The sequence below is a fragment of the Oncorhynchus mykiss genome, chromosome 8 (genome assembly GCF_057628025.1).
Source record: "Oncorhynchus mykiss isolate SJ-2025 chromosome 8, ASM5762802v1, whole genome shotgun sequence".
NCBI lineage: Eukaryota > Metazoa > Chordata > Actinopteri > Salmoniformes > Salmonidae > Oncorhynchus > Oncorhynchus mykiss.
Genome location: NC_143029.1, coordinates 30,137,903 through 30,164,480, shown reverse-complemented (window position 1 = coordinate 30,164,480; position 26,578 = coordinate 30,137,903). Strand labels below are relative to the sequence as shown.

Here is a 26,578-nt window from a genome sequence, read left to right as displayed (position 1 = left end):
ACTATGTACAGACTCAGTGAGCATATCCTTGCAACTGAGAAAGGCCGCCGTAGGCAGACATGGCTCTCAAGAGAAGACAGGCTATGTGCACACTGCCCACAAAATGAGGTGGAAACTGAGCTGCACTTCCTAACCTCCTGCTAAATGTATGACCATATTAGAGACACATACTTTCCTTAGATTACACAGACCCACAAAGTATTCGAAAACAAATCTTATTTTGATTAACTCCCATATCTACTGGGTGAAATTCCACAGTGTGCCATCACAGCAGCACGATTTGTGACCTGTTGCCACAAGAAAAGGGCAACCAGTGAAGAACACACACCATTGTAAGTACAACCTATATTTATTTTATTTATTTTCCCATTTGTACTTGAACTATTTGCACATCATTACAACACTGTATATAGACAATATGACATTTGAAATGTCTTCATATTTTGGGCACTTTTGTGAGTGTAACATTGTTTATTTCACTTTTGTTTATTATCTATTTCACTTGCTTCGGCAATGTAAACATATGTTTCCTAGCCAATAAAGCCCCTTAAATTGAAAGTGAATTGAGAGACAGAGACAGACAGACACAGAGACAGAAAGACAGCGACAGACAAATATAGACAGAGACGGGCATCCCTGAGTAGGCACTCCGTTGAGACAGTCGAAGGGTTATTCAAAGTCAAACAGGATGTGTGTAGAGACAGACAGAGACAGCGACAGACAAATATAGACAGAGGCGGACAGGCAGACAAAAAGACACAGAGCGAGACATGCAGACAGAGAAAGAAGCTCCACTCTCCACTACTCTGCACTGGGCTAATTAGAACCACACTCACGTGAGGCTGCGCTCGATTCATGCCTGACACACAGCGCAGCACAGCCTTGCAGCACAGCCTTACAGCACAGCTATGGAACCACACTGGGCCCCCTTCAGTTTCACTATCACGCTTTTTTATGGAGAAAGCGTCATAGCAATCCACTTCCTGCAGCAGGTACAGCATGAGAGGGGTGTGTTTGTGTGTGTGTTTGGAGAGGGATAGCGAGAGAGAGAGGGATAGCGAGAGAGAGAGAGGGATAGCGAGAGAGAGAGGGAGAGAGAAAGAGAGAGAGAGAGAGAGAGAGAGAGAGAGAGAGAGGAGGAAAGCTGATTTCCTGCTCAGGGGATTGCATCTAATTTCTTCTCTCAGCTAGCCAGCCTGGTGTAGGCTAGGCTGCGTACGGAGATGCTCGGTATATTACAGCCATCTAGTGGTGGCTCTATGAACAGTTTATAAACCTCGGGGAAGAGGAACCTCTACTTCATTATTATTTTACCCTTATTTTACCAGGTAAGTTGACTGAGAACACGTTCTCATTTACTGCAACGATCTGGGGAACAGCTACAGGGGAGAGGGGGGGGATGAATCAGCCAATTGTAAACTGTACAGTAGAGAAGAACAACTAAAAGGATGGATTATAAAACACAAATGGAACACTAATCTGGTACCTGGCCAGAACATTAAACCACTACATTTAACAGCACCCAAAGGGCCCCTGTTTTAATAGTAACAACTAACAATTAAGTTGTTGTTTTGTTTACTGGTATTAGAATCCCTATTAGCTGGCTACAACTATGCTACCTGGGGTCCAATTAAAGCCAAATACAAAACAAGTCCACAAAAGACAAAGCCCGAGGGATTTAGCCAGAAGCAGTACACTGCATAGGGAACTATTTAGGATGGAAATAATGGTGATGTCGTGCCCTTGGCTCCTTGACGTTGAAGTGTCGACTGGATTAGATGTGAAACCACTGGAACGCCTGCTGAGGCATGACCGTGGGCTAATCACTGGGTCAGAGTAGCACTCATCGCCTCAAACCACGACTCTGTGTCAAAGACAGGACAAGAAACACAGATGAGAGAGAGAGAGAGAGAGAGAGAGAGAGAGAAGAGATAGCAAAAGAACGAGAGAACAAGGTAAAGGCAGAGAGGTGAGGACCTAAAGAGAGTGTGAGACAGCGAGGGAAAGAAAAGAGAGCAAGGCCGAGGACGAGAGCCGTGGAGCCACCAGCAGCATTAGCCGGTATGAAAGACCAGTGTGATCACAGCTCCTTTTCGACATGATTCAGCTCGTTAGCTGTGCTACGGGCAAAGCAGAGCAGAGCGACCCTTACATTGCACTGTCCCGTGAAAGATCGCGCACGCCACTGTGCGCGCCTGCCACCGCAAACTGAAGACGAGAGTCCCCATCGTCACGGGGATAAGAGCCACACACATCTGAGAAACCTCTTTAGGGGTGTTTATAAAATGACTGCTCGGGCAGAACCAGCAGTTATACATAACGTCAGTCACTCACTGGCTCATAAAACCAAGTTACTAAAGCTCTGTGACCAAACAACAACAAGGTGTGACACTGAGAACCATTTCAAACCAATTCAGCCGCTCTTGTGCTGAAGGTCTTCGGGGCATATTTTGAATATCACAGACACACCATTCCTTTCACTGTTGCTGTCACCGAGAAAGTAGAATATACAGCGTAAGAATAAGGTAACAACCAGCACGATGCAGAAAACCCTTTGACCGCTGGTACTGACGGCTGTCGCACAGCGTCCCTCAGTGCAACAGGCCATGGAAAAGTTGAAGGCGTCTGTCTGTGTGTCTGTCTGCATGTGTACAGTAAGAAGACAACGGTACTCACGGTCGTTGCACTGCGTCCCTGTGTAAGATGTCATGGTGCAGTCGCAGGTGAAGTTCTCCCACTGCTGAATACAAACGCCCATGTTGGCACAGGAGTCCTCCTGACAGGTAGTGCTGGGTCCTGGAGGAACAGACAAGGTGTAAAGGTGTGGAGTAACCACAGGGGATGCCACTGAGCTCTGTCATTGGAGGTACCATGCAGTAGTGCACTTTGTGTGGAACAGGAAGTGGGGGGGGGGGGGGGGGTCATGCGGGCCGTATCGTTCCAACAGGACGTCTCAACGTTTGGAGAAAGAAAACACAACACTCTCTCTGTGTGTTTTAACACGGCATAAGAACCATTACGAACAGGCAAGAACAGACAAGAGGAATAGACGACCTTGTCCACATGTGGCTTTACGATAACAGATACTGTACAGGAGCCACAGAAAGTGTTCCCGCCCTCCTAAAAAAGAAAACGATCAAAAACGACACGTCTTTTTTCCAGGAAGTGAAACATTACAACAAAGGGGAAACACTGTAGATGTACAACACCGTAGACTTAAGGCAACACAGAAATGAAAATAAGAACAGTAACAAGTGAACACTTCAGAGTGTGCAAGTACAGTAGTGCATATCCCTGAGTATGCACTCCGTTGAGACAGTCTAAGGGGTATTCAAAGTCAAACAGGATGTGTGTATACCATTCTCCACCAACCGCCACCACACATACAGTATCTCACACTTTTGAATACTTGTCTAAGTGGGAATGCAAACGAGAACAATATGTGTATAGTAAATCCGTCTGGATCCAAACAAATGACATACAAATCTTATCAAGAAACCTCCAAAAGAAAAAATGAATTTCAAAAAGTGAAATGATCAAGAAACAGAAACAACTGCAAATAAACAGTCATTTAAGTGCAAGTGTCATGTGAAAGAGAATATGTGAGAAATGAGAAGACAGTGGAGGTGAAACAGAAGAATAGAAAAGTAGTAGTATAGTTGCTGGCTGAAAATGCCTTTACTGTCTAATGCAGGTGACGGTATTCAGTCGCACGGCCCTGTCTGTACCGGAAGACTCACTCTCTGTAACGGCACTTTCTCGTTTCACCAGAGAAAGGATGGAAGGAGTACGACAGGGTTGAGAGAGAGAGAGAGAGAGAGAGATAGAGAGGGGCTGAGAGATGGCCTCAACAGCACGGTTGATGCGCATTTGCAGTATTTGCTATACTTTTCTGTATATCTCAACTTTTAATACCTGAGTCATTTACTTTGATATATAGAGACGGGTATACGTAACTCTGGGAACCCCCTGAAACTAGCCTCGGTTAAAGCTCAGCAGCAGGTATGTGATGCTATTGGCTGCTTCCTCTGTCCCACCTGACACAGTAATAATCTGTGTCAGGTGTGTCTCTGTATCTCAGTATAGTAGGATATATTCTAATATATATATATATATATATATATATATATATACACGCACTCTACATGTATCATCTTCTACCTATTTAATTACAACTCTGATCCACTATGTTCCAGTCATCCCCCCTACTCTCCTCTCTGACCATGGGAGCATGAACATGAGTTTGTTTCTGTTCAAACTGTAATGGACTCTGCTACTCTGGGTCTGTGTCAGGCGGATGGACGGATGGACCGAGCAGAGCATGATTACCATAAAGAGTGGGCCGGTCGGTGCCGCGGCCGTAGGCAGACAGCAACTACGCGTAGGACAACATAATTACAGTACTACAGCCCTGGGCTGGAAATGGACCTTATGGTTAATAATGGATGTGCTTCTCTGTGTATGGGTTGGAATGATTGTTTTTCACCTCCTCTCTTTCAGTATCTCTCTCTGTCTCTCCCTTCTGGATTCTCTCATTTGTTCTCCCTCTTATCGCTCTCTTTCTAACCCTCCCTCTCTGTCTCTATCTTCTTTTACACTTCTCTCTCTCTCTCTCTCTCTCTCTCTCCAACATTTCTCCCGCCACTCCCAGAGAGCGAGTCCTCCTCGCCAGCAGTAGGACATGCTACACCCACAATGCATTGCACACAGCATTCTTTCAGCCACGCCTCAGAGAAGCGTTGAGAGTTGAACCTTCTACCTTGCAGGTCGGCTTTGGTGAAACCAACTTTGTTAGCGCAGAAAAACAACAAACAGAACAGAAAGAAGTGGGAAACAACAGAGTCAGGTTAGTGAAGGACCATAGGGTTAGTTTGAGTATCTGGTATAGTAGAGGTATAGGTAAGTACAGTGACTATAAAGGTATGTACTTCACTTTGTTATGTTAAGTGGTTAATTAGTGTTCATCTGTTAGATTGCAGAAAAATGAGTAGGTAGAAAAAGTGATTGGGTTTATAGATATTGGTGTGTAAGTCATTGCTTGTGTTTAGGAATGTGCTGTGAGAGAACAAGCTCAGTTTGAATACTGATCCTTTGGCACTACCTAGTGGTAGATGCAGTGCCCCAGTCTATTAGTTTACCACAGTCCACCAGTGGTTCCCAACCTTTTTCGGTTACTGAACCACTGCCCGGAGTTCCCCTGTAGTACCCCCTCATGTGCATTTTACCAGTAGGCCTATGGTCTCATGAGTCTTCTCAAGTACCCCCTGTGGATAGGCCAAGAACCACCAGGGGTCCTAGTACCCCTGGTTGGGAACCACTGCCCTACACCATTAGGCTGGGACCCTAAGTGGCCATAAATTAACTGGGCTTGATGGTCAAAAGGTGTGAGTGGGCAAGGACGATAGTATAGCAGAGGGTCAAGATCTAGTCATCTAGGGTGCAAGGGGTCGATTTGGAACTGGACGCATACATACTATATGGGTTCATTTGGCGTAGGGGTCATAGGTCATGGGTCGTACCTTCACAGCCGCGTTCGATCTGTCCGGAACGGAACAGGGCGTCGTTGATGAGGTCAGGCAGGCGGCCGTTCAGATCTACAGACGCCAGACAACCCTGGAAACCTTCCCTAGAGACCACCAGTTTAGGAAGGTTCTGGTACATGTTAGGCCCCAGCCCTGCCACAAACAGATCCCCTTCAGGGAGGGAGAGAGGGAGAGGGAGACACAAAAAGAGAGAGAGAGAGAGAGAGAGAGAGGGAGAGAGAGAGAGAGAGAGAGAGAGAGAGAGAGAGAGAGAGAGCGAGAGAGAGAGAGAGAGAGAGAGAGAGAGAGGGGGACAGGTGAAGGGAGGGGTGAGTTGACGAACAAATGAAGGATAAAGGATGTAAAGGTCAGAGAGTGTGTCAACACCGTTTCTGTAAATAGAGGATAATCCAGTCATTACACAACTATAACGAGTTTGTTCAGTCAAATCAGCAAACAGCCTGAGCAAACACCAACGACGGCTCCATTCCAACATCCACACTAGTATCACTTAGAAGGAAGCATGTGTCGGACACGCCTTCTAAGTGCTATGCTACAGTAGCGTAAACGTTGGATTGACAGTGTTTATGTCTCTCTGATGGAAGGGCATATAGAGGCTGACTGCTTGGTTTTTACTGAAAAGTAAATCTCTAGTGCTGGTAGAGACTTGCTTCCTTGGAACGGTGGGAGAAAGTGTATGAGGATATGTTGATCAGTGTATTTCTTGTTACCTTTGAGGTCGAGGTTCTTGGCTCCGTTGACGTTCTGCGTGACGGACTTGGCGTCCACCTTGAGGGTGTGTGTGTTGGTGGCGTCCCTGGTGATAACTACGTTGTGCCACAGGTTGTCATTCAGTGCACTGTCACTGTTCCCCTTCAACAGACTGGGACCGTTCCCCAGGTCAAACACATAGTGGACAAACCTACGGAGGGATGAGACAAGGGACACAGATGCATACCTCAGCACCCCTTAGAGCTTCCCTTCATTAAGGGCCCTTCTTCTACACTACGCCCCAAGAGGAGCCACTTTAGCCTGTGTGTGTGTACTCTGGGACCGGCCTCAGAGAAGCCCCTTCAGCCTATGTGTGTCCATTAGCGTGCACTACCAAAAAAATAGGACTCAGTTTGAAGTGTGTGAGTCACTGAGAAGGGGAGTGTGTGCACAAGCAGTGGTAGAGAAAACAAGAGAGCACTCGCTCTCCTCTGAACACTGAGCAAACAAGGCCAGGTAAGAGAATGACGGTACTCGTACATATGACTAGTGCCTCACCCTTTGACCAGCTCAACAGCGATAAAGTCGTTTCCGTCGCCGCTGTTGAACAATATGAATCCGTCCGGGGAGGTGGTTTTAAACTGGAAGAACAGGTGCATGGTGGTGTAGGCCTGCAAGGTGGCCAGGCCCAGGTAGCTGCCCTTGGACTTGAAGGTCACCGGGTCGGCGATGATGAAGCGCATGCCGAAGCGGGCGTTGAGCTCGCAGAAGTCGATGTCGCCGTTCTTACACATGTCAATGTAGAACATGCCGTTGAACTTCAGGCCCTGTGGGTGGAGGTGAGTTAGGGGACGATAACGATAACGATAACATTTGGTATCGCGATAACTCAGCGGTGACAATAATATGGACAGCTATTTGTATCACCCTAAGTAATGCTAAAGCAAGGAAGAGAGAAGTTGTTCAAATCTTAAGGGGGAGAATCTAGAAGAGGTCTAGAGGCTATAACAGTAGCACTAGCTCTGACCCCGACCCCCTTCGGTCTGTGTAGGTCAGTGCCTGGCCAGGAGCCAAATGATGATTTATGATCTAACATGTGTTCCTGCCAGGCCTGGAGGTGTTACCTGCAGGTGTCCAACGAAGGGTGGGGGAGAAGAAGAGACGAAACGTCTCTCTGTCAGAATCCCTGTCTCCACATTGTGGAACTCCAGCCGAGTGTGGTCACCTGCCATCTGGCCTGGAGAGAGAGGAAGGAGAACGAGAGAGAGAGGAAGGAGAACGAGAGAGAGAGGGTGTGGGGAGTCAAAGGAGGAAATAGAAAGATGTAGGGAATAGCAAAGGAAGGGAAGAAAGGGGGGAAGAGGGAGGAGAAGGCAGGATTGGAATATGAAAGGATTTCACCTCTTTTATTAGTAAAAAAAAAATGCTTTCGTAAAATATATTCTCATCACATCAAAAGCAGTACCTTCAGCCATGTCTTCGTCGACTGTCAGTTTGAAGTTTTTACCGCGTCGGACAACTCTGACGGAGTGCCAGTCATAATTATTGAGCTTTTGTCCCGCATATAGAATCTCTGGTCCCTTGCCTGAGAAGGACCGTTTGTTAGTTCAGGGTTAGAGTTAGTCAGCAACGCAAACCAAACCTTTGTTTTGTCGGGGTGAGCTTGGTTATTTTACCAGCAACCTTAGCGGGGACGGCAGAAAGCGGATGATTCTGCGATTCAGAGATACAGTATTCTCAACCTAACTTCCCTTCCCCCCTTCTACACCTGCTACGCTAGGTTAGTCTACCGCTAACCAATTTGTTGGTCAGAGAAGAAGAAAGCATTTTCTGGGACACTGATTCTAGCTTGGATCTTGAATGCAGGAAAGCAGGTTGGTTGCACTCTGGGCATTTTGCGTTTACTTTGCTAACTCTAAAATCAAAGATTTGGTTTGGCTTAAAGTAAAAACAGAGGAGAAAAGATCTGAACAGATTACAATAAATTACAAACCATAATACATACAGTATATGTGTACAGTATGTAATAATCTATGTCCATTGTCAGTGGACGTATGACTGCTCATATGGTAAGATAATAACTGCTGTTACTCATAAAAGGGCTTGGAACTTTTTTCAAAGCACATCTCTACACAACGCGGACAAATCATAGAAGGTGCAGGTCCACAGGTCCACAGGTTCACAGGTCCACAAAGGGCAAAGGGCAAATACAAATTCCTCTTCTATCCACAAGAGGGCGTGTCAAGCCTGTGGTGTGCCACTCCAGTGTGTTCACGGAGAGTGTGTGTGTGTCTGTGTGTCTGTGTGTGTGTGTGTGTGTGTGTTTCATTACACATCTTACCTACTGCCACATTAGGTGTGCTGTGCAATCAGTGACATTGATCAGAGTAATTGGAGTGAATGACTGTGTCTGATCTGTCACTCAAACTGGGATCTACCGTGAAATAAAGCTGCAGCTTGGGGACAGGCTGTCACACACACACACGCACACACAGAGCGAGAGAGAAATCCACACAGACGCACACACTCAAACACACATACACAGTTTCAAACACACCTTGCACACGTATCAGTTGAAACCAACATTCGTTCTCCAGGCAACATTCACAAACTAGGCCCTTGACTGTCTGTCATGACCAACACATGTTCCTCTCTCTGTCAGACTCAAGACCTCTTAATGAGTAAGAGCAGTTGTACTGTACCTCTGTACAAGTCATTCAACCATTTATATTGTCAAGACAAACAGAGAATACCATTCCCATACTAGGACCGTTACATATGGGAGGGAATTTCAGTAACATGAGGGCAAAATACTGTAAACCTAACAAAATAGATCAAGTAAAGTTGGATAATTGAGTTAAATGTAATGTATAGAAACAATTATAATGTCTTCTTTGATCTTGGCTATAGCTGATCCCTTATCCATGTAATTCCATTATCTCACTTCTGTACATTACCCTATCTATAACACACAAATCATGTCAAACATCATTATATAACGTTCATTTAAAGAAGAATTCTCCAACAAGTGGAGTGGTGACTTACTGGTGTTACAGTTTATCCTGACACAGTCTAGATGGGGGGAGAATAAGTGACAGATGAAATCGCATCCTTCAAGGTAAAAGCTGCAGACATCCAAGAACAGAAACTCCACCTTCCGGGGACGGTCACATGACGTTGGCGGCCATTTTAGGTTGTTATGGTAACTTTTGATGATGTCAACATCAAACTGCCATTTTGGATATTATGACTTATTCCAATTTTGACCATTATGCTTTCTTTGAGTTGAGGTCAGAATTACTTCTCTCAAATTAAAATACTTTTTTTTGTGTTTGGCAGTATTTTGTAGGTCTGATGCGTGCTATAAAATACATTTTGAAAAATATTTTAAATGTGTTTACATGTGTATTCAATTTCAAAATGTCCGCTTGCAGTTCAATGGCCACATCGATTTACCAACCCAGTATTTTGGAAACTTCATTTTGTCCTCAACACCTGTAGCCATCAGTTGATTTATAAATCAATTTGCAGTATACTTTACATTAAACTACAGGTTATAGTGTTATATGATGGGTATCTTGTTCAAAAGAAGATACAGGAAGTAGACTAGTGCTGGGATTGGTCTGATTGGTCAGGTGATCTGGGTTGGGATCCATGTGACCCAGCTCGTCATGTACCGTCAACCGCAACAGAAAAGTGGACGCAAACAGCATCGATCCAGTCAGCACCAGCACTGCACAGTGGCCTAGAAGCGAATCACTAACCTGTCTCTAACACAGGACTAGTTGTGTCAGTAGTAGTAGTGGATTTAGTAGTTTATTTTTGTTGGAGCGAAACCAGCCGGATCAGATTATCTACTGAGCAGTATAGTTGATAAAGTGATTGAAAACATAATGTATATAAAACTAACTGAAGTATAGTCATCACTGTAGTAATGTGATGGTAATTATGTGTTGACAGGTGCTGTTTGTGTGTGTATTGTATGAGCGCATGCGTTCGTCAGTACGACAGATTGGGTGCTTCTATCCTATCCCATTTTGGGCCGACATGTAAGCTTGAATAGAAATAAGTTATACTAGCAAGAGCAGTGTATGAGTTTCTCTTTTCTTTGAAGTCATTTCATTATTCCCGCGAAGCTGCAACCAGATGTGCGAGTGCTTTTTGGAATGTTGAACCCTATCCTACATGCCTATAAGCCACCATCTGCAGGCTAGCTGTGTGCTGTGGGCTCGGGCTGTATGCTAGGCGGGCCGCAGGCTAGGGGCCGTTGAAGGGGTGAGTACCATCTTTGAACAAGGTGACATGGGAGATACCACCTACACTACTGTAGGGGTACTAATGGGAGGAGCCATGGACCTGCTAATATGGACCATACCAAAATAAAAAATAATAAAACAGGAAATAATAAACAAAACACTGTTACGACAAGAACAAGCCCAGATGTTATCAGTACGTTACATAAGAGATACAAATTCGAAATAAAACAATAGGACCTATTAAAAGTCTTATAAATGCGTATATGGTATAGCTATAGCTATATATGCTAGGCCAATGTGGAACAATGTTTGTGAAAAATGTTGAGTAAATCATTGAAAGTGTCTAGCCTGAGAGTTATGTGTTACAATTAGTGAAATGTTCTACAGTCAAGTCAATATCGTAATGAAGAATGACTGTGGTATGATCTGTTCAAAAGATGTAGCCTGAAAGCATGGATATCGTGGTTAAGTGTTAGACTCATGAGATAGAAATACCCTACAGAGACCACAGCAACAAAGGAATAAAATACTGTATATAATGCCAAGCAAATCAAAATACAATCCATGCAACTACTGTACAAAAATGATTCAAAATGAGTTTTAGTTTGTGTTAGATTTTTTGATGTATTCGACCAAAACAAAAAAATAACTAATGTAAAATACAACTCACAAAAACGACTATGAGCTAACTTAAACATGCCTCCTCAAAAGAAGAGGGTTAGCGGTCAACTGTTTTATACGATACCTAGGTTGATCGTGAGTTTGACGCGGCCGCTGTCCAGCTCGAGACGGAGTGTGTCAGCGGAGTCCCGAGAGTTAGTGGCCATTAGGAGCCCGAATGCATGCTGGGACTTGAAGCGGAGGGAGACGTCCTCTGCCTCAGTGTGCATCACGCTTGGCATCACCACTTTCATATACATGCTGCCGTCGTAGCTCAGGATGGACGCCTCTGTAGAGTGGAAGGAGAGAGGAGAGAGAGAGGAAGTGGGTTAGAGATGAATAAGACAAACCTCAATGGATATACACTACCATTCAAAACATTGGGGCCATTTAGAAATGTCCTTGCTTTTTAAAGAAAAGCACATTTTTTTGTCCATTTATATAACGTCAAATTTATCAGAAATACAGTGTAGACATTGTTGATGTTGTAAATTACTATTGTAGCTGGAAACGGCAGATATTTTATGGAATATCAGAGGCCCATTATCAGCAACCATCACTCCTGTGTTCCAATAGGCACGTTGTGTTAGCTAATCCCAAGTTTATCATTTTAAAAGGCTAATTGATCATTAGAAAACCCTTTTGCAATTATGTTAGCACAGCTGTAAACTGTTGTTCTGATTAAATAAGCAATAATACTGCCTTCTTTAGACTAGTTGAGTATCTGGAGCATCAGCATTTGTGGGTTTGATGACAGGCTCAAAATGGCCAGAAACAAAGAACTTTCTTCTGAAACTCGTCAGTCTATTCTTGTTCTGAGAAATGAAGGCTATTCCATGCGAGAAATTGCCAAGAAACTGAAGATGTTGTACAACGCTGTGTACTACTCCCTTCGCAGAACAGCGCAAACTTTTTCTGACCAGAATAGAAAGAGGAGTGGGAGGCCCCGGTGCACAACTGAGCAAGAGGACAAGTACATTAGAGTATCTAGTTTGAGAAGCAGACGCCACACAAGTCCTCAACTAGCAGCTTCATTAAATAGTACCCGCAAAACACCAGTCTCAACATCAACAGCGAAGAGGCGACTCCGAGTTCATCTGTCCAGTGTCTGTGTTCTTTTGCCCATCTTAATCTTTTATTTTTATAGGCCAGTCTGAGATATGGCTTTTTCTCTGCAATTCTGCATAGAAGGCCAGCATTCCGGAGTCACCTTTTCAGTGTTTCTTGGCAATTTCTTGCATGGAATAGCCTTCCTTTCTCAGAACAAGAATAGACTGACGAGTTCCAGATGAAAGTTCTTTGTTTCTGTCCATTTTGAGCCTGTCATCGAACCTACAAATGCTGATGATCCAAACTCTCTGTACTTTCTGTACTTTCTCTCTGTCTCCCAGTCCTTGCCGGTGATAAATATCCCCACAGCATGATGCTGCTATTGCCATGCTTCACCGTAGGGATGGTGCCAGGTTTCCTCCAGAGAGACGCTTGGCATTCAGCCCAAAGAGTTTAATCTTGGTTTCATCAGACAAGAGAATCTTATTTCTCATGGTCTGACAGTCCTTTAGGTGCCTTTTGGCAAACTCCAAGAGTGCTGTCATGTGCCTTTTATTGAGGAGTGGCTTTCGTCTGGCCACGCTACCTTAAAGGTCTGATTGGTGGAGAGATGGCTTCTGGAAGGTTCTCCCACCTCCACAGATGAACTCTGGAACTCTGTTAGAGTGACCATCGGGTTCTTGGTCACCTCCCTCCCATTTAAGAATGATGGATTCCACTGTGTTCTTAGGAACCTTGGAAGATACAGACATTTTTTGGTACCCTTTCTCAGATCTGTGCCTCGACACATTCCTGTCTCGGAGCTCTACAGAGAATTCCTTCGAATCTCATGGCTTGGTTTTTGCTCTGACATGCACTGTCAACTTTTGGACCTTACAGTGCCTTGCGAAAGTATTCGGCCCCCTTGAACTTTGCGACCTTTTCCCACATTTCAGGCTTCAAACATAAAGATGTAAAACTGTATTTTTTTGTGAAGAATCAACAACAAGTGGGACACAATCATGAAGTGGAACGACATTTATTGGATATTTCAAACTTTTTTATCAAATCAAAAACTGAAAAATTGGGCGTGCAAAATTATTCAGCCCCTTTACTTTCAGTGCAGCAAACTCTCTCCAGAAGTTCAGTGAGGATCTCTGAATGATCCAATGTTGACCTAAATGACTAATGATGATAAATACAATCCACCTGTGTGTAATCAAGTCTCCGTATAAATGCACCTGCACTGTGATAGTCTCAGAGGTCCGTTAAAAGCGCAGAGAGCATCATGAAGAACAAGGAACACACCAGGCAGGTCCGAGATACTGTTGTGAAGAAGTTTAAAGCCGGATATGGATACAAAAAGATTTCCCAAGCTTTAAACATCCCAAGGAGCACTGTGCAAGCAATAATATTGAAATGGAAGGAGTATCAGACCACTGCAAATCTACCAAAACCTGGCCATCCCTCTAAACTTTCAGCTCATACAAGTAGAAGACTGATCAGAGATGCAGCCAAGAGGCCCATGATCACTCTGGATGAACTGCAGAGATCTACAGCTGAGGTGGGAGACTCTGTCCATAGGACAACAATCAGTCGTATATTGCACAAATCTGGCCTTTATAGAAGAGTGGCAAGAAGAAAGCCATTTCTTAAAGATATCCATAAAAAGTGTTGTTTAAAGTTTGCCACAAGCCACCTGGGAGACACACCAAACATGTGGAAGAAGGTGCTCTGGTCAGATGAAACCAAAATTGAACTTTTTGGCAACAATGCAAAACGTTATGTTTGGCGTAAAAGCAACACAGCTGAACACACCATCCCCACTGTCAAACATGGTGGTGGCAGCATCATGGTTTGGGCCTGCTTTTCTTCAGCAGGGACAGGGAAGATGGTTAAAATTGATGGGAAGATGGATGGAGCCAAATACAGGACCATTCTGGAAGAAAACCTGATGGAGTCTGCAAAAGACCTGAGACTGGGACGGAGATTTGTCTTCCAACAAGACAATGATCCAAAACATAAAGCAAAATCTACAATGGAATGGTTCAAAAATAAACATATCCAGGTGCTGTTCACAAATGCTCTCCATCCAACCTCACTGAGCTCGAGCTGTTTTGCAAGGAGGAATGGGAAGAAATTTCAGTCTCTCGATGTGCAAAACTGATAGAGACATACCCCAAGCGACTTACAGCTGTAATCGCAGCAAAAGGTGGCGCTACAAAGTATTAACTTAAGGGGGCTGAATCATTTTGCACGCCCAATTTTTCAGTTTTGGATTTGTTAAGAAAGTTTGAAATATCCAATAAATGTCGTTCCACTTCATGATTGTGTCCCACTTGTTGTTGATTCTTCACAAAAAAATACAGTTTTATATCTTTATGTTTGAAGCCTGAAATGTGGCAAAAGGTCGCAAAGTTCAAGGGGGCCGAATACTTTCGCAAGGCACTGTATATAGACAGGCGTGTGCCTTTCCAAATCATGTCCAACCAATTGAATTTACCACAGGTGGACTCCAATCAAGTTGTAGAAACATCTCAAGGATGATCAATGGAAACAGGACGCACCTGAGCTTTCAATTTCAAGGTACTTCTATTTTTTATTTGTAATACATTTGCAAACATTTCTAAAAACCTTTGTCATTATGTTTTATTTTACAGCTGTAACGCAACAAAATGTGGGAAAAGGGATTGGGTCTGAATGCTTTCCGAAGGCCCTGTACTTAGTCTTAAGGATGAACCATAGGCCTACACATCCCACATGCACACTCCAAACGTTGTACTACACTACTGTGTCTGCACGCCCAGGCTCGACACACAATGCTCGACAAGCAGAAACTTTTACACATCAACATCTTCCTTCCTCGACAATTTCCCTTTGTTCCTTACAGTGGTTCCTTCATGACTATCATGCACACCTGTTTTCACACAAACACACACACGCACACACACACACACACACACACACACTCAGTTGGTAGAGCATGTCACTTGGATGGTGGGTTTGATTCCCAGCGACAACCCAGGTGTAAAATGTATGTGTCGCACGCATGACTGTGAGTCACTTTGGATAAAAGCGTCTGCTAAATGACATATATTACATTACGATTACAAGGACTCTCCCTCTCCGACTGACACATCTACGGTGCATCCTATCCCAGTTAAACAGAGAGATCAGCACATCAGATAAGAGGAAGGGAACACATTTAGTCGCAACACCCCCCCCCCCCCTATTTCTGCTGTTCACACGTGTCGTCATGGGGTGAGGCTGGGCTATAATGCTGGAAGGTGTTCTGTTCTGGGAGAGATGTATTAAAAGGGCACTCAGCCGTGAAATACTTTCTTTGACACCTCGACTTTAAAAGGACAAATAGTCCTCAGGCTTTATTTTACTTGGATTAAAATAAAATACTATCTCTGGCTGGAGATGATAATATTGCAACTGTCTAAGCCGAGGCTCTCTAGAGGCAAGTTTGCTAGGAAATGAAAGTGCAGGTGTAACTTCGCCTACTGAATGCATTTCTTTGTTCTCTTCCTGTTCTACTTGTTGTTGTGATTGAATACTGACACTGATTTGATTTTATCTTCACTCATGCAATAATATTTGACTGCCAGCGCTTGACAGAGCTTGACATTACAGCTACAATTTACGTCAAACCAAAAGTCGCTGCGACAAATGTGTTATGAAACCTGATGCTTTGAAAGCAAGGTTGTTTGATGGAAACTCGTCAAAAAAAAAAGCTAGCTTGCTAGCCAGCTCCGTTGCTAAATATTAGACGTCCGGACACGTCTGACGTTCTGTAACTGATTGTTCCGTGCTCTTAACTACACATAGATGATAATCAGACCTTGGCCATGAAAAGTGAGAGAGAAGGCCCTCTCTGTCTTCCCTCTATTTTCCACCAGGACAGAAACACATCGTATTTCCCTGTGATATCCCCTCTGACAAGCCAAGGTATTGACCACAGCCAGGCCCAGGTCCAAGTTCCAAGAGGCAGGAAAACAAGGTGAGAGACGTGATGTGTGTGAGAGCGTGCCTGGCTGGCTGAGCGCATTGCAGAACATCTCTAATAGACATGTAAGGACACAAAAAAATTATTGCTTGTTGAGTGCAAAGGGCTTTTCTTGAAGACGTGGATGTCGATTATGGCAGCCCCCGCACCTCTCTGATTCAGTTGGGTTAAATGTGGAAGACACATTTCAGTTGAATACATTCAGTTGTACAATTGACTAGGTATCCGTCTTTCCCTTTCCCTTTCTTGCGGTCAATGTGACATCTACATATGATTTCTAATTATGTTCTGGCCCCCTGACCAATCAGCTCAAGGAAAAATCGGCTGAATATAGATGATGATCCCTGGTTTACACCCTGGTAACAGACTAGGTGATCGGCCCCTATATGAAACGGTATGGGTGTGTGTGCGCGTGTGCGCCAGTGTATATTATGCGTCCCTGCATGGGTGCGTGTGTGTGCGAGCTTGTGTTTGATCTGTGACACACACCCACACACACTCCCCCACATACGATAACGTGCTGCTATGCCTACCCAGCTGTGTGTTGCTCTAAAGAGAGATATCAGCAACTCTGAACAGCTCATTTCAGACGGTAATTAAAGCGCGGGGGGGGGGGGGGTCACTTTACATAATTAGCTGAGAAATAGAGGCAGGAGATGGAGGGATACAGGGAGGGAGGAAGAGGAGGAAAGGCTATTAACAACATGAAAGCTCCACAGCGCAGATCCCTGAGATGAAGATGGAAGGGGGTGGTGCATGTGTTGCTAAGCAGGGTTTCCTGCAGTCTCATTTCTGCAGCGGTGTTTAACATGGAAGTCAACATTGTGGATGTCTGTTCCGCGGCCTCTTCCTCTGTGTTGGTGTGTTTGTGTAGTAGTGACAGTCAGCCACATTGTTTCAGTAAACAAACTCTCAACCGGAGGCTCTCAACGTGAGGGGACGTCTGTTGTATGTGGATCCTGTGAGTCTCTTATGTGAAATCTACATTGTGTGTTTAGATGCTGACAGTGTTTCATGCTACAAATACACAGTCATGCAGGAAGATCATGTCAAAGTCATGTACGCAGCTAAATCTGGTGTTGATATTCCTTTCTCATTGTTGACAATTGTGTGTTTGTGTGTATGTGTGTGTGTGCCTGTGTTTGTGTTTTCAGACAGCTCAAGCTCAGTGTCTGTGCTCTTTCAGGCAGTGTGTTTGTGTCCGTGTTTGTGTTGACTGCAGTAGAGCTGAGTGTGTGTGTGTGTGTGTGTGTGTGTGTGTGTGTGTGTGTGTGTGTGTGTGTGTGTGTGTGTGTGCGCGTGTGTGTGTGTGTGAGTGTGTGTATGTGTGTGTAGAGCCCCTCTCAGAGTCAGGCAATGGGAAATGGCTCCACTTGAGAGAGAGAGAGAGAGACAGAGAGAGAGAGAGAGAGAGAGACTGTTTGCGGCGAGTGGACATTATCCCCCATAATCCCCCCATGTCAATCAGTGTGGAGTGTGTGAGAGCAACATTATGGCAAAGTTTCAACAGCATCAGCGGTACTGGGGAGGCATCATCCCCTCTTAACGCTCGGCACGCTAGCTGCTTCTTTCCAGATCAACGTAAGTGTGTGAGAGAGAGAGAGATGTTGACACATGTTGACATTGAAACGTGCACATACTGAGTCACATCCTCATTGTTATAGGGATGCTGAGTCACCTCCTCATTGTTATAGGGATGCTGAGTCACCTCCTCATTGTTATAGGGATGTTGAGTCACATCCTCATTGTTATAGGGATGCTGAGTCACATCCTCATTGTTATAGGGATGCTGAGTCACATCCTCATTGTTATAGGGATGCTGAGTCACATTCTCATTGTTATAGGGATGTTGATTCACATGCTCATTGTTATAGAGATGCTGAGTCACATGCTCATTGTTATAAGGATGCTGAGTCACATGCTCATTGTTATAGAGGTGCTGAGTCACATGCTCATTGTTATAGAGGTGCTGAGTCATGCTCATTGTTATAGAGATGCTGAGTCACATGCTCATTGTTATAAGGATGCTGAGTCACATGCTCATTTTTATAGAGATGCTGAGTCACATGCTCATTGTTATAGGGATTCTGAGTCACATGCTCATTGTTATAGAGGTGCTGAGTCACATGCTCATTGTTATAGTGATTCTCTAATGTCAAATTGTTTTGTATTTTAGTATGTTTTTCTCCCTAATTTCCATCTTGTCTCATTTCTGCAGCTCCCCAACGTGCTCGGGAGGTGAAGGTGGAGTCATGTGTCCTCCGAAACATGACTTGCCTAACCGCGCTCTTAACACACGCCACCCGCCAGCTTAACCTGGAAGCCAGCCACACCAATGTGTCAGAGGAAACACCTTTCAACTGTCGACTGGGGTCAGCCTGCAGGCACCCGGCCCGCCACAAGAAGTCGCTAGAGCGCGATGAGCCATGTAAAGCCCCCCCGGGCCAAACCCTCCCCTAACCCGGACTAAGCCGGTTGTGGCACAGCCCGGGAAGGAACCCGGGTCTGTAGTAACACCTCAGTGCCTAAGACCGCTGCGCCACTCGGGGGCCCCCAAAAGTCTGATTTAAATCATGCCCATAGTAAGTATAATCGGAGATTTTAAACAACTGTACTTTCATACAGGCCCTCTGTAATACCATGTACATGTTACCTTGGGGTCATATAAGAGGTTTTCTGAGTCAGATATGTTCAAGGGGCTTTGTAAGGCGATGAATTAAATCCAGATGACTTCCTTTGTTAGGAATATTATGGTCACTCAAACACAGTCTGTCCATTACAGTGACTTTCAACCGTCCTCACACGGTTAATTTGACTATGCTTTATTAAAACAGCAAAGTCAAAGAGTTGTGGTCTGACTAATACTGTGACATTGGCATAACTTCCTCTTTAAAAGTATTCAGAGTAGGCTTATTTGAAGCCTTTTGGGTTTTTAGAAATATCTCTAATTTCCAAACTGGGCAATGAGACAGATTAGTCTAACAGGTGTATTTGACCTGAATGACAGTGAAGTGATGATTCATGATTATCGTCAGATGACTTATGGTTGCAAGATGTCCTTCCAGCATGCTGGTCGGCCTGGTCAGGTCTTCAGCACCTTCAGCGGGGCAGGTGACAACCGGATGCATCCGGTTCAGGGGAAATAGAAAGAGAGCCTGTGACGTGACTTCCTCTTTTGGACGTTGAACAAGTCAAAAGCTCCATCTTAACTCCTCCTCCACATTTACTGGATTGGTTGAACACTGCAGAAGGGAACCTCCCCCGACAGTTCCATTTGTTCTGGTCAGGACTATAAAGAAAGCTACGCCGCTTAGGTGTTTCTTTTATGCCTTTTACGTGACGTTACATCTTCAGTCACACACACTGTTCTGTCTGTTCCACACTCTGCCACAGGGGGGCACTACAGGCCAGATGTTACAACACAACGCGACAGATAACGACGAGAGATGACGAGAATGGGAAGGAGAAAGAGAGAGGAGGGAAGTAGGAAGGGAGAGAGAGGGAAAGAGGAAGCACCGGGCCTATTTAACAGCAAGATATGAGAGCTCGTACACTTTCTGTCTGCGTTGTTACTGTCTGTGCTCCATCAGAACCCTCTCCCCTTAAACCAGCCTAGGAACCTTGAACCCTGCCAAGGAGATTGGAGGTCTTGTCAATTTCTCAGATGGGCGCTCTCTGAAAGATTGATTTGGTCTGGTTCTTCCTTAGAGCAAGAGAGAAAGGGAGGCAGAGAGGGAGGGTAGAGGTGCAGTCACCTAGACCCTAAACCCCACTGACTTAGCCATACCCTGACTATCATCTCCAGCCAATTTATATGCACTGGGACGTGACGGCCCCATCCCTATCCCCTCCCATACAGAACACACACTGGAGTGTTTATAAACACCTCGGCACCAGTACAGGGCTCCTAAGCACACATTTAATTAGAGTTAGGGATTAGAGAGCAATAGCATAATGTTCCCAAGCCGAGCAGAGGAAAAACTACCCCGCCTGGAAACAGCATTATCAAGTGGAAGACCTCGCTGCTCTCTGCTACTATTACAAGTAAACAGTGTCAAACAAATCTCTCTCGCCCTCCCTCCCTCCCTCCCTCCATCCCTCCCTCCCTCCCTCCATCCCTCCCTCTCTCTCTTCCCTGCAGGACGTTTCACTATGAAATGTCTAAAGCTGCATCAGGCTCCAGTTGACTGGTTGATGTTGAATGGCTCCAAGCCCTCCTTCCACCATCTTCACCAAACAACCACAGAGCTCCAAACCACCGTCACCATCCATCCATCAACCACTTAGCCTGATACAAAATTGGGGGAAGGAGAATGGGGAGGTGGGAGGACACAAATGCTGTTCTTACAGCCTGTTGTTCAGCTATAAAACTCCATCTCACGGTGTTTACGTCATTACATTCTGAGAAGCTACATGAATCCACTACGGTACAGCAGCACAGCCATATTAAACACCGCAAAATGAGACCATCACCGACATTTGACAAAAGCCGTCAGCACATAGAGAGGATAGAGAGAATAACACATAGAGAGAATAACACATAGAGAGGATAGAGAGAATAACACATAGAGGGAATAACACATAGAGAGAATAACACATAGAGAGGATAGAGAGAATAACACATAGAGAGAATAACACATAGAGAGGATAGAGAGAATAACACATAGAGAGAATAAGACATAGAGAGGATAGAGAGAATAACACATAGAGAGAATAACACATAGAGAGGATAGAGAGAATAACACATAGAGAGAATAACACATAGAGAGGATAGAGAGAATAACACATAGAGAGAATAACACATAGAGAGGATAGAGAGAATAACACATAGAGAGAATAACACATAGAGAGAATAACACATAGAGAGAATAACACATAGAGAGAACAACACATAGAGAGGATAGAGAGAATGACACAGAGAGAATAACACATAGAGAGGATAGAGAGAATAACACATAGAGAGAATAACACATAGAGAGGATAGAGAGAATAACACATAGAGAGAATAACACATAGAGAGAATAACACATAGAGAGAATAACACATAGAGAGGATAGAGAGAATAACACATAGAGAGAACAACACATAGAGAGTATAACACATAGAGAGAATAACACACAGAGAGAACAACACATAGAGAGAATAACACATAGAGAATAACACATAGAGAACAACACAGAGAGAATAACACATAGAGAGAACAACACATAGAGAACAACACATAGAGAATTACACATCGAGAGAATAACACATAGAGATGATAGAGAGAATAAGAGGATAGGAGGGAAATTATAAGAAACCATTTTCAAGAATAGCCTTCCTCCCTCACTCCCTCTCTAAGTCGTGGTGCTTTATTGTAGGAGCCAGCCACCCCTACATCCCAAACGGTACCCTATTCCTTATATAGTGCACTACATTTGACAAGTCAAAAGTAGTGCACTATAAAGGGAAAAGTGTGCCAATTGGGACATATCCTCACTGTTGATCCAGACGCTGATGCAAAACTCATTATTCTGCTCAATTCAACCATTATTCAACTCTCCGAAGACGATAAGTGTTAAAAGACAACCACGTAGAAATAGAGTGAAAAGAGGCTGAGACTGTTGTCGCGGAGGGAAATGTGCTGCTCCTTGCTGTTTTTCTCCCATCACACAATAAGCCACATCTCAGCCTGAATTGAAACAGGATTCACTTAGAAGGCTTCCCTGAGCTCAGAACTCTGTTGTTCCCATTTCTGTATCTCACGCGTGATGTTTGTGGAATATTCTGGAAGGATGCCTTTCTTCTGAACCTACAGATGGATGTTCAGGAATGAATGGAACACCCTGGAATCATCCAACGGAATATTGGAATACTTTGTTCCAACTGCGTGTTGTTATGTGCTACATATGTAAAATCCCCATGGAACTTAAAGTGGTGTAAATTCCCCCCCCCCCCCCCCCAAAAAAAAAAAAAACATGTTTAGCAAAGTGTTTAGATTCTTATACACATACATACGCACTTGCAAGAATGCCTGTGCAGTCACAAACACACCCTGCTGTAAGTGTCCTTGTGATCTCGTGTCCCCCTTAACACCACTTCTCATCTCACACTGTATTGAGTGCACTCTCTCTCTCTCTCCCTCTCTCTCTAGCTCTGCTCCCTTCTTCCCCCTCTCCCTCTCCCTCTCACACTCTCTCTCCCTCTCTCTCTCTCTCCCTCCCTCTCCCTCTCCCTCTCACACTCTCTCTCCCTCTCTCTCTCTAGCTCTGCTCCCTTCTTCTCCCTCTCCCTCTCCCTCTCCCCCTCCCTCTCCCTCCCTCTCCCTCCTTCCCTCTCCCTCCTTATGTGTAGAGCAGAGCAGAGAGCCAGGGTGTGGTTGTTAGTCAGGCAGACCTTGAGGTGTCACCCTCACTGTCTGAGGAGATAAATGTCCTGGTAAAGGTGATTATCACCCCTGGGGAGGGGAGGAGGGAGGGAGGGGCCGAGGAAGGGAAGAAGGCTAGGGGTGGTTAATAAGAAGGTAGGTGAGTGAGGAAGAGCAGGGGAGTGGGAGGGGGATGAGGGGAAAAAGAGAGAAGATTTGAGGGAAAGTTGGAGGCGAGGGAGGGGGGTACTTGGATGCAGAAAGGGGGGTTTCTAAAGCTGAAAACACCCACACAGTCATTTCAAAACAAATCAAATATTATTTATCACATGCTTACTTACAAGTCCTTAACCAACAATGCAGTTAAAAAAATAAGAGTTAAGAACAATATTTGCTATATTTTTTTAAAGTAAGACAATAAACTAACAATAGCGAGGTATTATACAGGCGGTACCGGTACAGAGTCAACGTGCGGGGTCACTGGTTAGTTGCTGTAATTGAGGTAATATGTACATCTAGGTAGGGGTAAAATGACTATGCATAGCAACAGCATAAACAAAAGCAAGGGGTTTGAACCATTCTAAGTGGACAGATTGACATTATGTTACAGTATGTAATGTAATGTAACGTGTGCAGTAGCAGCTGTGTGGTTCCTGTCTATGTGTTTAGCATGTTGGAATACTCTTCTCTCACCTCTCTGTCTCCCTGTGTGTGTGTGTGTGTGTGTGTGTGTGTGTGTGTGTGTGTGTGTGTGTGTGTGTGTGTGTGTGTGTGTGCGTGTGTGTGTGTGTGTGTGTGTGTGTGTGTGTGTGTGTGTGTGTGGAAAGGGGGTGAACCTCTCTCAATGCAGCAGGACAAAGGGGTGAGGATCTCCCTTCACCTCTGTTACTCACACAGACACACCACGGTGAACGATGTAGTGTGTGTACCTACTGTGTCACTCTAAACAACCACAAGCAGGTGTTTACCCCCGAAGGAGAAGATAAGACGACAGCCAAGACAGCTTTACAGACAGACACACACACACACACACACACACACACCACACTACACCTGACCTTTCCATGAAGTTCAACTTCTATCAGGCGTAGGTAGATGGGAATGTGGTGTTTTACGCTTTACAGGAAAATAGTTCCCTAGACTTCCTTCAAGGACACCGAGATAATATTAATATTGATATCAGGAAGGTAGAAGAGGATGTATTGTATTGTATAGTTTTATGAGCTCTAACCAAATTGTGTTTAAAAATGCTGGTACATTGAGAGTGTGTTATAATATCAGCTTCTTATTGAATGGCTGTGTTGCCAGCAGTTCTTCACAATCAGCGGAACGGCAGAGTGTCTGTAAATGTAGTTTCGTTCAGACACTTTTGTACAGTAAGTTTATTTAAACCAGACAGTCCACACGCCGAGTTGATCTCTCAACTCCAGACATCCGTGTCTCTCTCATGAAATGATAAAACCCACATCCTTGAATCACTTCATACAAGCTCCCTCAGTTCCACCAGGAAAAACTAAGTTGTATTGACAATAAGAGACTAAAGTGATTCGAACGAGCTTTGGAATGTAACTGAGATGACTCACCCAAACCGCATTGTGCATGAGTATGTAAAAGAAGACATGATTAGAGCAATAATACAGATTGCTCCAATATCCAACTAGTACTTCCATTGTCTCCAGCTGATTGTCCCACTGGGCGATGCCTGATCTAAACCTACACGGCTATGGGAGGCTCTAGGAGAGATTTGTCATCGTGGAGAATATTTAGTTGTAGTTCTTTTTTTAATAATATTTATAAAGAAGACTAGCTGTCGCCATTGGCGTCGGCTAATGGGGATCCTCATACAAAAACGGGATCAAATCATCTCTGCACATCTACAACATTAGAGAATACAGTGAGAGCAGTGTGGGCGGTAGAGCCTTGCCAGGGAGAACACACTATACAATACAAAGACACTGGAGAAAGAGAGGGAGAGAGACACTGGAGAAAGAGAGGGAGAGAGACACTGGAGAAAGAGAGGGAGAGAGAGACTAGAGAAAGAGAGGGAGAGAGACACTGGAGAAAGAGAGGGAGAGAGACACTGGAGAAAGAGAGGGAGAGAGACACTGGAGAAAGAGAGGGAGAGAGAGACCAGAGAAAGAGAGGGAGAGAGACACTGGAGAAAGAGAGGGAGAGAGAGACCAGAGAAAGAGAGGGAGAGAGACACAGGAGAAAGAGAGGGAGAAAAAGACCAGAGAAAGAGAGGGAGAGAGACACTAGAGAAAGAGAGGGAGAGAGACATTGGAGAAAGGGAGGGAGAGAGACACTAGAGAAAGAGAGGGAGAGAGACACTGGAGAAAGAGAGGGAGAGAGAGGTTGAGAGATAGTGGGGGGGTGGAGGGAGGCAGAAAGAGGGAGGGAGGCAGGATACAAAGAGATAGGGATTGAGAGAGAGAGGCAGTGAGAGAAAGATAGTGAAAGACGAAGAAGAGAGGCTGAGAAATAAGGTCGATAGGGGCAAAGAAAGAGTGAGAGGAGAGAGGCAGTCGAAAGAGGATAGTCTCAGTGGGATCCGGGCCCAATGCTGCTCCTCCTCCTCTAACACTCACTTCATTACAGGCCTATTTACCTGATTAACAAGGCCACTTTACCACCAGCACTCTACTCAGCAGGTAGAGCCTAGTGTGTTTGTCAGCAACACAACACCAAGCTTCCCTAAACACCAGCCTCCCTCCCTCAGCCTCTCCTACCCCTTCTCTTCTCGAACCTCTGATATAAAACTCAGGCCAGTCAACGCTGAAAGATAATTGATTTTACAGCCTCCTGCTTACACCTTAGTACTAACACAATGATGCTGACTGGGTGAGAAGGTAGTTCTGTGGTGGCTAGGCTAGGTGATGAAATACTGTACATTTCCAGACTTTGGTTACATAATATGTTTCATGTCTACACGCTGACATTGATCTATCTATTGAGATGCGTCTGTTGGTTTGATGTTGCTATTACTGTCAGAGGAAGAGGTCCTCAGAGAAACTCCTTTTATGTACCGGAGTTGAATTTTCAGGAGGGAGAATACGAGCTATCTGGAAACCTTTTCATGTAGTAGAATATAATGACTAAAGACGAATGGCACCCCGAGCTTTCTAAACAGAGGCAGACATGATAAAGAGGGAAAAGAGATGAATGATTTTCTTCGTCTTCCTTCTGTGTTTTGTTGCTCGTCTCACTCTCTTACCTCTCTCTATGTCATTTTCCATTATGTCAGAAAATGCCAGTTAGCAAGAATTTCACTTGTGGATGTTATTGAAATGCTTTAACCTTATTGCAACAATAATTTCAATAACTCTTATGTTTGTCAGTGGCAAAGAGAGAGAGGATATGGAGGATATGGAGTGAGGATATAGAAAGAGGATATAGAGAGAGGATATAGAGAGAGATAATAGAGAGAGGATATAGAGTGAGGATATAGAGAGAGGATATAGAAAGAGGATATAGAGAGAGAAAATAGAGAGAGGATATAGAGAGAGGATATAGAAAGAGGATATAGAGAGAGAAAATAAAGAGGGGATATAGAGAGAGACAATAGAGAGAGGATATAGAGTGACGATATAGATAGAGGATATAGGGAGAGGATATAGATAGAGGATATATAGAGAGAAAATAGAGAGAGGATATAGAGAGGATACAGAGAGAGAATATTTTGTGAGGATATAGAGTGAGGATATAGAGAGAGGATATAGAGAGAGGATATAGAGTGAGGATATAGAGTGAGGATATATAGAGGGGATATAGAGAGAGGATATAGAAAGAGGATATAGAGAGAGAAAATAGAGAGAGGATATGGAGTGAGGATATAGAAAGAGGATATAGAGAGAGGATATAGAGAGGGATAATAGTGAGAGGATATAGAGTGAGGATATAGAAAGAGGATATAGAGAGAGAAAATAGAGAGAGGATATAGAGTGAGGATATAGAAAGAGGATATAGAGTGAGGATATAGAGAGAGGATATAGAGAGAGATAATAGAGAGAGGATATAGAGTGAGGATATAGAGAGAGGATAC

At 44.3% G+C, this 26,578-nt stretch overlaps 1 protein-coding gene across 30 annotated transcripts in view; it reads right to left on the bottom strand.

The window, feature by feature from the left end:
* The window catches only part of LOC110529758 (neurexin-3b), a 465,957-nt gene that overhangs the window by 255,896 nt on the left and 183,483 nt on the right, over positions 1 to 26,578 (bottom strand). For 16 of the 30 annotated variants that reach the window (XR_016497721.1, XR_016497720.1, XR_016497723.1 and 13 more), the window contains 9 exons: positions 11,235 to 11,438; positions 9,279 to 9,305; positions 7,699 to 7,818; positions 7,358 to 7,470; positions 6,792 to 7,060; positions 6,254 to 6,444; positions 5,520 to 5,693; positions 4,760 to 4,786; positions 2,677 to 2,796 (listed from right to left, as the gene is read on the bottom strand). Coding sequence is in view for 21 of the 30 variants with exons in the window: in XM_090243118.1 (XP_090099244.1) it covers positions 2,677 to 2,796; positions 4,760 to 4,786; positions 5,520 to 5,693; positions 6,254 to 6,444; positions 6,792 to 7,060; positions 7,358 to 7,470; positions 7,699 to 7,818; positions 9,279 to 9,305; positions 11,235 to 11,438 (1,245 nt within the window). In the remaining 9 variants the exon portion in view is untranslated. The remainder of the gene's footprint in view (positions 1 to 2,676; positions 2,797 to 4,759; positions 4,787 to 5,519; positions 5,694 to 6,253; positions 6,445 to 6,791; positions 7,061 to 7,357; positions 7,471 to 7,698; positions 7,819 to 9,278; positions 9,306 to 11,234; positions 11,439 to 26,578) is intronic. The other 14 variants (XR_016497725.1, XR_016497726.1, XR_016497728.1 and 11 more) reach the window with 3 other exon arrangements.